General features: G+C 33.8%; 1 protein-coding gene across 1 annotated transcript; it reads left to right on the top strand.

Annotated features, from left to right (window-relative positions):
* Positions 6,400 to 9,953, top strand: LOC109703683 (probable protein S-acyltransferase 15). The gene is made up of 7 exons (XM_020224397.1): positions 6,400 to 6,808; positions 7,791 to 7,883; positions 7,976 to 8,077; positions 8,162 to 8,230; positions 8,438 to 8,536; positions 8,627 to 8,722; positions 9,380 to 9,953. The coding sequence occupies exons 1-7, from the start codon at positions 6,554 to 6,556 to the stop codon at positions 9,467 to 9,469; spliced, it is 804 nt and encodes a 267-aa protein (XP_020079986.1). The 5' UTR covers positions 6,400 to 6,553; the 3' UTR covers positions 9,470 to 9,953.

Below are 12,358 nucleotides of genomic sequence, written 5' to 3'. Positions count from 1 at the left end.
CACATTTATATATTTTCCTCACAAGCCCACTATGAGAAGTTTTTCTCGTGCTATTCTCCTTAAAGGACCAACTTGTTCTATTTTGTGCTCATTTTAAGAATAAAGAGGGTGCTGTATAAGGCTTTTTAATTGAGGAAATGAAAATGTGTCATTGTTATGCTATTTTATTGTTAGGAAAACGATGATGTTTGGTCTATTTTTCGCGAATTAACAAGTGTTTTATCCATTGCTTAAATAAGTCATTAACATTAATTAGCTAACGAGATTTGCTTACCCATGACCATGGCTAGATGTCCCCTATAGATCGATATCAATTTTTACTTTCTTTTACGCCGACCTTATAACCTCCTCCAGTCGTTTTGTGATGTGTCACGTGCTTCACAGATCTCAAGACACTTGCACAGACTGGCAAACGAATGTGGGTAGAATCATGGTACGTACATACCTAACTTACTTTACCTTTATCAGCACTATAAAGTCTCTGTGGTAATCAAGCCTTCGAATATTGTAGAGATAGGATGATGAATATTTTCTTTCTTATGGAAAAGGCGCTCGAGCAAAAGTTTTGTTTTCATGGATGATATGATGACACTACAAAAGTCATTTTCCTATATATAGTTTATATAGGCCTAGGCAACTCAATTGATCCAAATGAAGTGGCTCAGTGGTGTAAGTACTCTTTACGCGTCACTGATAAATAGTAACGAATATTCGCACGATTATATATAGAAATAGTTTTTTTAGAGAAAAAATTCTCTCGATACTACACATTGACCAAATATAGAGAAAATTGATGCAATTTTGAAACGTACAAGTCAAAATTCAAAAAAATCCTAAAGTTATTATGAATATTTGTACATGGAAGCGAAAATTATGAAATCTTCTTCCTTCTTTCCCCCCATTGTTAACTGTACAATACGTGGGCGTAGCACAACGATATAAAATTACTCCATTTTGATCTTACATTCTCCTTAATCATTAATGTTGGAAACCATGCATATATATATAAGGCGAATCATTAATTTAATTAACAATAGATTAATAATTAGTAGTGTTTACCTAAGGCAAATACCCTCTTGCTTATTTTCATAATAGCTAGCTTAAGTGATACAAAACTTAGGATATCCCATTGACATTCAGTTTTATATATAAAACTCTTACCGACAATTCGACAAACATATAAAATTTCCTCAGCATGTTAAAATAATGCAAATAAAACCAACTTGCTCTTCAAAACTTTAGCAATTCAGTAATTAATATATCTTACTTGTAGTTTTAGAACCTCTAAATTATGTGTTTCCACTTGTTTGTAATTAAATGAGCTACAAAAATGGTGTCAAAGTTTAATGGATTTAATCACTTAGTGCGTTCCAAATTAAGAAGATATAGAAAACATTTATTTCGCCACTGTAAGTTTTGTTCATTTAGTCCATTTTGTTAGGTTAAAAAAGCAGCACAATGCACATAATTCACATGCTCGATCAACATTATTATTTATTTTCTCATCGTTATGGAAAACGATATGAAAACCCTAGTTTTCATTTTTCAAGAAAAAAAAATCAGAAAACAAAAATACTAATGTTTCAAAAACTATGGATTCTTTTAAAAAAATGTTAGCTTTTTTTTCTAAAAAAACCAAATGGGCAGAAATTTTTTTAAAAAATCCATGTATAAAAACCTTTTTTTTGATTCTTTTTTTTTTCCCAAACTTTTTTAAGGAATCAAAACAAACCAAGGACAAGAAGACCTTATGGACCACTACTCATAAGTTGAAAAATTAAATGGACTATGGAGTGTATATTAATTAATGAGTATACATTTATTAAAATTAATTAAAGTAAACCGTAAAAGTATACGATCGAGGAGAGTAGTTGAGATTCTTTCTCTACCTCAATCGACCCATAAAGAGTATCTAAACGAGGTTTTAGACAGATTCCTGTGTTTCTTTGCCCAAGTAAAAAAAAAAAAAAAGTAAAAATTAAATAAATAAAAGCAATAAAAGGCAAATGAAAATAATTACCTTTACAGCTCAACTTTAAGAATGTACTACGGTGGGTAATTAAGTAATTATTTGAGTAGCGTTATCCAAAATAATAATAATGTTATTTTTTGTTTCAATTTTTTTCTCCACAACAAAAATAAGAAGATTTCAAATGAGATCGAGCTAAGTTTACACTTTGGCCACGAAATAGTGTATAGTGTATATATATATATATATATATATATATAGAGCTCGGCTATGGTGCTTGAAAATACTTGGTGCTTGTAAATTTTTTACCGTTAGATCTAATTTCTTTGATCATTTTCATCCGTTAGATCATACTATTCAACCAACCACCCACACTCAATCCTAGGTGTCTCACATCATCCTAACCGCATCGCTTAATTTAATAGCCAAAAATCTAATGGCCAAAAATTTAGTATGCATAATTTGTATAGTTAATTACACTGTTCTTTGAGTACCTAGAGAAATAATAATAATGATGATGATGATAATAATAATAATTTTAATTATATGATTGCTAAATTTGAATTGTCTGATAGCACTTCCAATATATTAGTACTTGAGGGGACCTTAGAAGGTGCACTAAACAATGCTCTATAATTTAAGTATTGTTATTAATATTATTATTATTATCATCATCATCATCTCATGTTGTTTGTTTGTATAATTTTGGGACTGAAGTTCTCCTAATTTTACTATTTTTTGGTAGAAAATGAATATCGTAAATACTAAAGTTTCTCATCGTAAATATTTTATTCGTTTTTTCTACCTTTTTATTTTGTAATTGACTTCAGTTTAGGATATGCCAAAATTTATTACATGTTTCCAGTAGTTTGAGTTTCAACTGAATGTAAAGTTGAAATAAATCAAAAAATAGAAATAGATATTTACGATCGAAAATTATTTTATTTTATTTTATTTTCGATAAAACAAACACACTAACGGTGAATGCATCGTATAATCCACTCACATGAATTAAGGACCACCAAATGCTGGTCCCGAACTAAAGTCTTTAAATTGATTGGATGGTCTAAATTGCCCAATCATGTTAAGTTCCCTTTGAAAAGGTTAAATATTCCATCAGTGTGACAATTAAACATTACGGATTGCATGGATGGTTGTACAAGTAGAGGGCCCAAACATAATTATCTTTTGGGTGGTTATACACGCGAGTAATGTGACTGGTAGAAAGACCCACGTCATAGGATGGATGAGTTGTACGATGTATACGTCTAAAGATGTGTATATTTAGATTTAGTTAATAAAATAAATATTGATTAAGATATATGAGTTGAGCTGGAATACTATCAATAATTATTTGTCTCTTTTACTATCGATTATTTAGCCGTTAAATCTATACTTTAATCAATTCCACCCTTTAGATCATACTATTTAACAAACTACCTACTCAACCTTAGGGAAACCATTACTAAATCTTGGGGAGCCACTATCATCCTAAGTCTACATTTTTTATCCAAGTGTTAAAAACCCGATAGCAAAAAGGCTCAAATACTATTAATAATATTCCAGTCCAATTCTAAGATATATATAGGTTTATTATATTCATGTTTTTTTTAAAAGAATACCAAGAAGTATTTGACCAGCTAGCAAAGAAATATAACTCCAAAATTAATTGCACTAACTATCCTATGGACAAGTATTAAAATTAATTGCATTTTATTCACTTTTTCCTGGAAGATATATATTGTTCATTATTTGTGGTGCTCTCAACATTTCGATTGCTCTAATATGTGTCCTCCTTTTATCAACAAGACAACAATTATAAACTCATGACTTATATATATATTCCAGTTGTATATAACAAGTTCTCTACTACATGAGTTAGAAAATTAATATTATTATATATATATATATAATTCTTTAGCAAAGTATTTTTCTAGTATGTAATGGCACCGAATTAATTATTCGATGATGAGAGGTACTCATGCAAATGCGACTCATTTCACACAACATGTGATGTGCATCGAACAATGAATTAATGGAGAGAGAAATATTAATATTTATAAGACACGTTGGCTTAGCTGTTCTAGATGATTAATTTTCTGAGGGAAAAAAAGGGTTAAAGAAAAAACTAGCTATTTTATATACTTTGCTCCTTCCTTGAATTTTCTTAATTTGATTCTCGTAGGTAGAGAGAATCGATGTGTTTTTTTTTTTTGAACCATATATATCACTGCTATATATTTGTCATAAGCACAATATAACAAAATTTTCGCCACAGCAATTACTGCAAAATTAAGATAAAATGTAACAAGTACTAACTACAGTAATAAGAATTAATATATCGAGAAAAATTATTTGCCTGTGTCCAAAGATATAAATAAAATTCGTACTCGGTACATTACAACATTCGTTGATCATATTTTAGTGAATAAACTCTTGTTTTGGGCTATGACATATATGTTCATACATTATGACTCATGATATTTCAAGAAGAGTTTTCTGCATTACAGCTACTGTAGAATCATTAGTTCTTTTGCTCAGAGATATGTGCTGCATGTTAACTAAATTATAATGAACGAATATACAACAAGCAAAGGACGCTAGGTTGGAGAATTATTTATTTCTCGATCTCATGGGCCACTGGGGCTAATAAACATCCACCGCCCCTCGTGAAGTCTTTGTCGTCTCTCTAAGCATGTCTTTTCTTCACATTCATCACCGAAAGATCGTGGAAATCGAACCACAAGTGATTGTACTATTGAATTAACATAATAAAATTTTTTTGCAGCTCACATTTTTTTAAAAAAATGGCCGTTTCAATCTAATTTATCTAACATAATACAAGAGCATGAGGTTTTAAGTTAAGAATCACCATTCAACTTACAAGGTAGATCATGCGGAAAATTGTGTTATGACATTAAAAAGATAAGTCGTGCATAATCTTAAATGTAACTATTAGCTAGCAATTTCTGAAATAATTAACTTGCTACAACCAATCCACTTACGGTGTCTCCAAGTAAAACTTAATAATTAGGTAATAATTAATAATAACTAACCAAGCATATCTAATATGTATATTGTAAGGTTCTGTAACTAAATTCACCAAACTAGCTAGCTAGTTAAACAAATTAATGTCACAGATCAAAATAAATAAGAAATGATCGTGTCGATATAGTAGCGATTGGTCCACACCAAGAGCTGATAAACTTGCTCCATAGATTTTATGTAGAATCTTATGGAGGGCACCATCACCATGCACCAAAAAGTTAGATAACATGTACACATCTCGTGAAGTAACGTGTGAGCGCATTATTCTGTGTGAGGAGAAAAAGTTAAATAATAGTACTAGGTTGTAGCCCACGACAAGGGCATGTGGTGGCCCACTAATAACCTGAAAATATTCACATCACTTTATTTATATATATTATGCAATAATATATACAAATAATTTTTCTTTTATTTTAATTTCTCGTGGTGAAAATTTACAGCTTGTTTGTGTGGGGGCATCGTATTTGTTGGTTTGTTTGAGTGCCAAGCAATGTGTGATGTCACTTTGGCTGTGAGCAGATGTATATATATCTCCCAGGTAGTAGTAGTACGTACTCTCTGCTATCACAATCTTTCTAAGGAGAGAAAAAAAATGAAAATTTTGTGCAGCTCAGGGCATCGAACAGGTACTTTGAATCACGGGAACCATCATGTTAAGGGCCCCGCGCCATGATCGCGTTCCGAGTTTAGCAAAACTCCATCATATTAAGGGCCCTGCGCCATGATCGCGTTCCGAGTTTAGCAAAGCTAGCATTTCTCATTTTCTGATTCATATCACACATTCAAAAACACATAATATTGCACTGTTTTTATAGGCATATACGTAGAGGTGGATCGGACTCGAATTAGGCTACTGTAGGACTGAGCCTGACACAAAACAATCTATTCGGATTTGAGTCAACCTATAACCTGAAATTATTTTAAAGAATATAGTCCGGAAATATTATGTAAATAAGTGGAGAGAGTATATAAAAGTTAGCTATAATAGGATTTTATGCACTATAGGTAGTACGTGTGCATGAACATATGTGTACGTACGTGTACACATGCAAGCACATGCACATATATACAACTGTTGGGTCGGGTTGGGCTTGGTTTGTGTCTAAGCCTAAACAGGCCTAAGTTTCAGTTAAAGCCCAAGTTTTGAAGATCGGCCCGACACACTCCGGCCCAGTCCAGGCTATTTTGTAAAGGTTTAAACATAGCCCATTCAAAAAGCCAGGCCCAGTAGGCCTTATTCAAGCTTTTTGTGCCAAGTGAACCGAGCCCGTGATGATTAGGTTGATTATGTAACTGTTTATAAGTTTAGGTATTTTTTAGTTTGTATTCGTAAGAAAAAGAAAAATAAAAAAATCATGCACACGTGCGAAATTCTATTTGATTTACTTCCAAAAAACGGACAACAAAAATATAAACAACTAAATAAATTAAAAATGGAAGAGACCTCACGGAATCTTCGATCAGCTACCAACACCCTAATCGATCTCGACCCCGAACCCTACCCTTCTCCTCCGAGATCTCCGACGATCGCCGGAGATGGGGAAGAAGAAGGCGGGGTTCCTCTCCCTCCCCGTCCTCGCCGTGCTCGCGCTCATGGCGTTCGATTACTACGCCACGGTGTTCGTCTTCTTGGAGGAGTGGCTAGGGCTCAAAACCTCCCCCGGCTCGCTCAACGCCATCGTCTTCACCTGGTTAGCGTCCATGTGCTTCGTCTCCTTCTTCGTCGCCACGTGCACCGACCCCGGGGGCGTCCCCTCTTCGTTTGCCCCCGAAACCGAAGATCCCCAAAAGGTCGTATAGTAGGTTCGATTGGTTTCGATTGTTGCTTATGGAGTGGAATTGATTGTTCGTTAGCGTAATCGAAATGCGATTGTTGCTGAATTTTGAGTAGCTTTGATGATTTCTAAAGGTAAAAATCCTTCCTTTACTGTGTGGCTGGGTAATTAGTTGTTAGGTATAATCGAAGTGCTTAAACCATTAATTACGCCGCCAATTGAAACTGCGATTTGTGATTTGGAGCTAGGAAACTGTAAGGAGGGATCACAAGTTTGAAATGCCTGCAGATTCAGCTGCTGGATCTTATTGCTTAATGCTTAATGGCATTTCTTTATTGAGCCACTACTTTCCGAGGACTATGTGTGGACTCTAAGACTCCAACGATGTTTGACTATTTATTTTTTGGGCTTTTTATGCTCTGGTGATTTCTCAAAAATGCTAAAGTGCTTAATCTTCCGGTAAGCATGAAATGATACATTGGTGTATATCCAGAAAGAATGCTACTGAGAATTGCATATGTCTTTGACGCCAATATTTTTTGAGGCAGCAGAATTAGCCTACCATACCAGTTGCCCTCATAGTTTCTATTCCTTCTGAATAGTTGCACCCTGGGAACTTATTGTGCTTAGCGGAGCATAAAATTATATTTTGATTAGTATTTAGTAGTAGTTTAACTGCATTTTTTTTGCTGCCTGATCCATTCATCCGCCTCGTGTATAGGTTTTGCAAAGTTTGTTGTTGACCAATCTACCACCTTTCTTATTGGAACATTGGATGTTTAGTTAAAAGCAAACTAACTTATACCCTTCAAGGTTGCTATTCCGAGTTAGAATTGCTTCAACTTTGAATCTTTTAATTTCTCTAGATGTGTCTAGTCACCTATTTTTTAAATGCCTTTTTTTAAAATAAAAATGATAGTGTCATCGAGCTCTAGGCATTATTAAACTCATTTGAAATGAAAATTTATATATTCTAAAGCATGGATGGTTTTCAACAGGGTGAGAAGTCCAGATTCTGTGATAAGTGCTGTTTGTATAAGCCTCCTCGGTCACACCACTGCCGGGTCTGCAAAAGGTGTGTGCTAAAAATGGTAGGTGAAATGTTTTTACTGTAAACTCCTTTACTTTTATTAAAAATTTCATCTTCTGGATTTATGTGATAATGTTTGTGTGTTGGTGGCAGGATCATCATTGCGTGTGGATCAGTAATTGTGTGGGATATGCGAATTATAAGCCCTTCATCATTTTTGTTCTATATGCAGCCATATCATCAATATATTCTACGGTTGGTACATCACTTTATATTGCAACACCAATATCCTAATATTGAGATTGTACTCTTATGTAATTCAAGTTTTCTCCATTTCAGGTGATATTTATGTGCGACATAATTCAGAGGGATCATGATTTTTCTGGATTTTCCATGAAGCTCTTCTATGTAAGTGATTATGATTGCAGCAATCAACTAGAATGATATGGCCAAAAAAGGAATTCTGGAATTTGCATTTGAATAACTATTTCTCTCTATTCTGCTCAATGAAACAGTTGTTTCTCCTTTGCGCTACACGTGTGTGTGAAATGATCATTATTATTATTATTATTATTGTTATTATTATTATCATTAAGGGCAAACATTTCATTTCAGGTTTTGTCTGGTTGCATCATGGTTTTCCTAAGTGTGACTACCAGCTCTCTGCTTTGTTGGCACCTATACCTCTTAACCCATAACTTGACAACCATAGAGGTATGTCTATAATCCGGCTCTCTGAATATTGTGGCCTGACTATATATTTATTTCTTATTATATTTCTTTACCAACTGTCTCACACATCAGTATCGAGAGGCAGTGAGAGAAAAATGGCTTGCGAAGAAAAGTGGTCAGAATTATCGCCATAGTTTTGATCTTGGTGTATACAACAATCTCGTATTGGTAAGACCCTCTCTATCAATTGTCATTGCATTGGTTCATGTATCCAGTTTTCTTGATTGACTATTCACATATTATTGAGCTAGCGTGCACAAGCTTCAGTTCCTAGTTCTTCCTAATGAAAATCCTTCTGAACAATTATATTTGGAAGATCCATGCCATAAAAATTGATTTAGTTTATTTGATTTAGGTGGAAACTAAAAAGTCGTAATTTTTGCAGCCCTTTTTTAAGATTAAACATCACAAACTTAACTATTTTAATGGGAGAGATTAGGTGTTTGTTTGCTTAACAATTAAAAATAGTCAAGGGTAGTTAGATTTTGTCAAGAAAATATTTCCTACTGTCTACATCAATGGTAATGGGTCCAATTTTAATTGACGAGCTCTGAACCATATTGAAGAAGCTTTTTCAATTGGCACCCTTGACTTGCGCCTTCAGTTGATGAATGGAAAAGGGACGTTAGAATACTGTTAGCTTTAGTTCATAGATAGATTTTTTGTCTAAATCATGTTTAGCAGCATGGATCCTCAATAGATTTGCTGTAAACTTAATTTTAATCAAGCAATAGCATGCATCTAAATCCTTCTGATTGTATTTAAGCTTAACTCTTTGCATACATGATAGTCCATCATATCGCATAATTTCGTCAATATGAACAGATCCTGGGACCAAACATGTTGATGTGGCTTTGTCCAATAGCAGTGGGCCATTTGAGAGATGGCACTCAATTCCCGATCTCGAATGATTGATCAATAGTCCATGTTTTAATGCATTGACAAATTCATGGCTAACATCTGAAGTGCGCAAAACACACCCTTTATCTTGAATGGGAAAGAGTACATACTAACTATGCAGCAGTGTTGAAACATCACCAGGGCAACTTTGCAACGTTTGAATATGGTACCGAGTGTTGGTACCGAAGTTTCACTCGCAGTCGGTCTTTTGCGCCATTACCGTCATTCTTTTGTGTAAAGTCCGCACAACCCACTTTTCTTTTTCTTGTGCATTTTTATTCTACAGAGTGTGTTGATGATCAATTGTGGTTCTTGGTTGGAAAGTAGAAGCTTCTGAAGTGTAACATATTCTTTTGTGTTGGGGGGACTAATCACTTTCTTTCTGGGGCTACATTTACTTATATTGCACATTTAAATTATCAATACTCCTAAAGCTACTTAGAAATTGGATCTAATTTTACAGGAATACAATTAGACAGTTTGATTAATGTTTGTTAAACATCAATCTTTGTTTTTCTATTTCCTTTTTTGTCTTTTTCTGGGTATAGCCTAAGATGGATTGGTGTGAGTTGTCCTGTTAAAAATTTGATGACGAAACTAGTAGGGCATGCCACATTATGCCATACTTGGTTTTCTTATTTAATAGTAACTTGTAATTGTAATAGTTATGTTGATGTAGATTCTTAATTTAGGCCCACACGTGTATACCACAACTACGATTTGTTATTCCCGTTTCGTAACTACATCTATACTGGACTTGATTTGAGGTCTCTAGAATCTTCTATTGCACCTAATCTCTTACGCTAGCTAGATCCGGGCCGAGCCCGAACCCAAGATTCGGAGCCTGCGGGTCTAATCCCTCGATCGAATAACAAAAGTAGTAGATGTCGCAAATGGACGTGTCATATTCAGCTTTGACCGTCACCAGATTTTTCTGACCAATCGATCCATGCGGCTGATTCCGACCGAGCTCGATTCTTCATGGACCCGGTTCATAATTGCTTTTGTAAACTTATTAATAAGGTACCTATTTTTTATTTGTTATACTTATACTAGGAAAGGATTATGAACAATTGCAGTTTTTAAACGTACAGATCAATTTTATATGTGATATATCATATTTATTACCTGCTAATTCTTTTTTTCTGCTGTTGCATCAATCTATTTTAGGAGCGCGTTTGTTAACTAAAAATATATGCCACCTTCTAACAAACCAACTAAATTTTCAACTACTTATTTTTTTTAAAAAAAAAGTAGCACACTTTCCATTTCATTCGATGAAATAATGAACTATACTACAAAAGTGAGACAGCGATTAAGGCCTCGTGTTTGATTTTTTTTATTTTTTATTTTATTTTATTCCTGTTGTATAAAGTATAAACCACAGTTGATGCAATAATAATTTCTCCTGATTTTTATTTCCAAAACGTGCCAGAGTATTTAGGGGTGGCAATGCAGCTCGCTATTCACGAGCCGGCTCGTGTTCGGTCAAAATGAGCTCAAGATTGAATCGTACGTTTAGTAAACGAATACGATTTTGAATCTTATATATATATATATTCTAATATTTTAACTTGTTATTGGTGAGGCAGTTAGAATAAATCGAATACAAGCTGAATCTTTCAGCTTTATACTTTAACGTGCCAGCGCGTGATCATCTCGTTTATAAAACAAGCAGAACATGAGCCGGCACAGTTCGCTTATGTTCGGTTAAAGTTGACACCCCTAAGCGTGTTGGCCCACCAGCTACTTAACTCGAATAAATAAATATTTAATTTAGTTTAGGCGAAACCCTAGCTTTGGCCAAACTTGACCAGCCAATCAGCGAGCCCCACCAAACGGACGGCCGATCCGATCGCACCTCCTTCTAAACAAACGGTCGAGATTCCTCTTCCGGAACTATCCTCGCTCCGGATTTTATCGGACTCACGTGGCACCGCGTATAATACCCAACCGAGATACTAAGAGTCCATATTGCGTAGACCCGGTGTTCCCTTGTATGTAATAGAACACCACAATTCTTAAAACTCAATAACAAAGGGTTCAAAATTAAAATCTAATTAATTAAATACTAGTCCCTTGTTAAATTTTGATTATTAGAATTATCTAATTCTTAGATATTCAATTTATAAAATTTTTTTTTTTTCAAATATATGATCTTTGAACGTATAGATTTTTTTTTTTTTTTGAGAGAGATAGATAGCACGTTACCTGCTTCGTTTATTTTATTTAGAAATAAACTTAGCTGGAAATATGAATCAACTAGGATTCGAACTTGGGTCTGGGTACCAACCACCAAGTATTTTGCCACTTGCTCTAGGGACGGTCGGTAACGTATAGATATTATTGATCACTTAATATTAGTGGTTGTTTGGTTCTTTGCATTATATAAATATATTTAAACATATGTTTAGTTTACAAATATTTGTAAATGCAGCAATTTAACCCACGTCCAAATTGGTCGCCGTTAGAAATGCAAAACTCTCGACTATATAATATACCAATAAAAAGTTTGTAATAAATTTGCATTTTGGAGTCCCGCTTTTATACTATTATTATAAGTATCGCAACCTTCGTACTCATAGACTGTTTTCAATGATAAAGCTTTTGAATAAACAATATATATTATTAAATATAATTTACAGTATCTAAAAAGGGCCTAAAAATTAACGTTTTTAGAGACCGATTTCGTGTGCTTGCGAGTTAATGGTGTAGAAAAATTAGAATCGGCTAAATTCTTAATACAATATTTTATTTACTATATGGATCAAAATTAATAATTTCGTTCTTAGACTTAAAATTCTATCATCTATATTTAGAAGATCGTTAGATTTTAACGGTTCATTTTATACCATTTAACAAACTTTATATAAATTCAAAAAATTATAAAATTTAACTTCAAAT

The sequence above is a fragment of the Ananas comosus genome, linkage group 25 (assembly GCF_001540865.1).
Source record: "Ananas comosus cultivar F153 linkage group 25, ASM154086v1, whole genome shotgun sequence".
Lineage (NCBI taxonomy): Eukaryota > Viridiplantae > Streptophyta > Magnoliopsida > Poales > Bromeliaceae > Ananas > Ananas comosus.
Note: the sequence above shows the minus strand (reverse complement) of the source record. Positions and strands in the feature narration are given on the sequence as shown.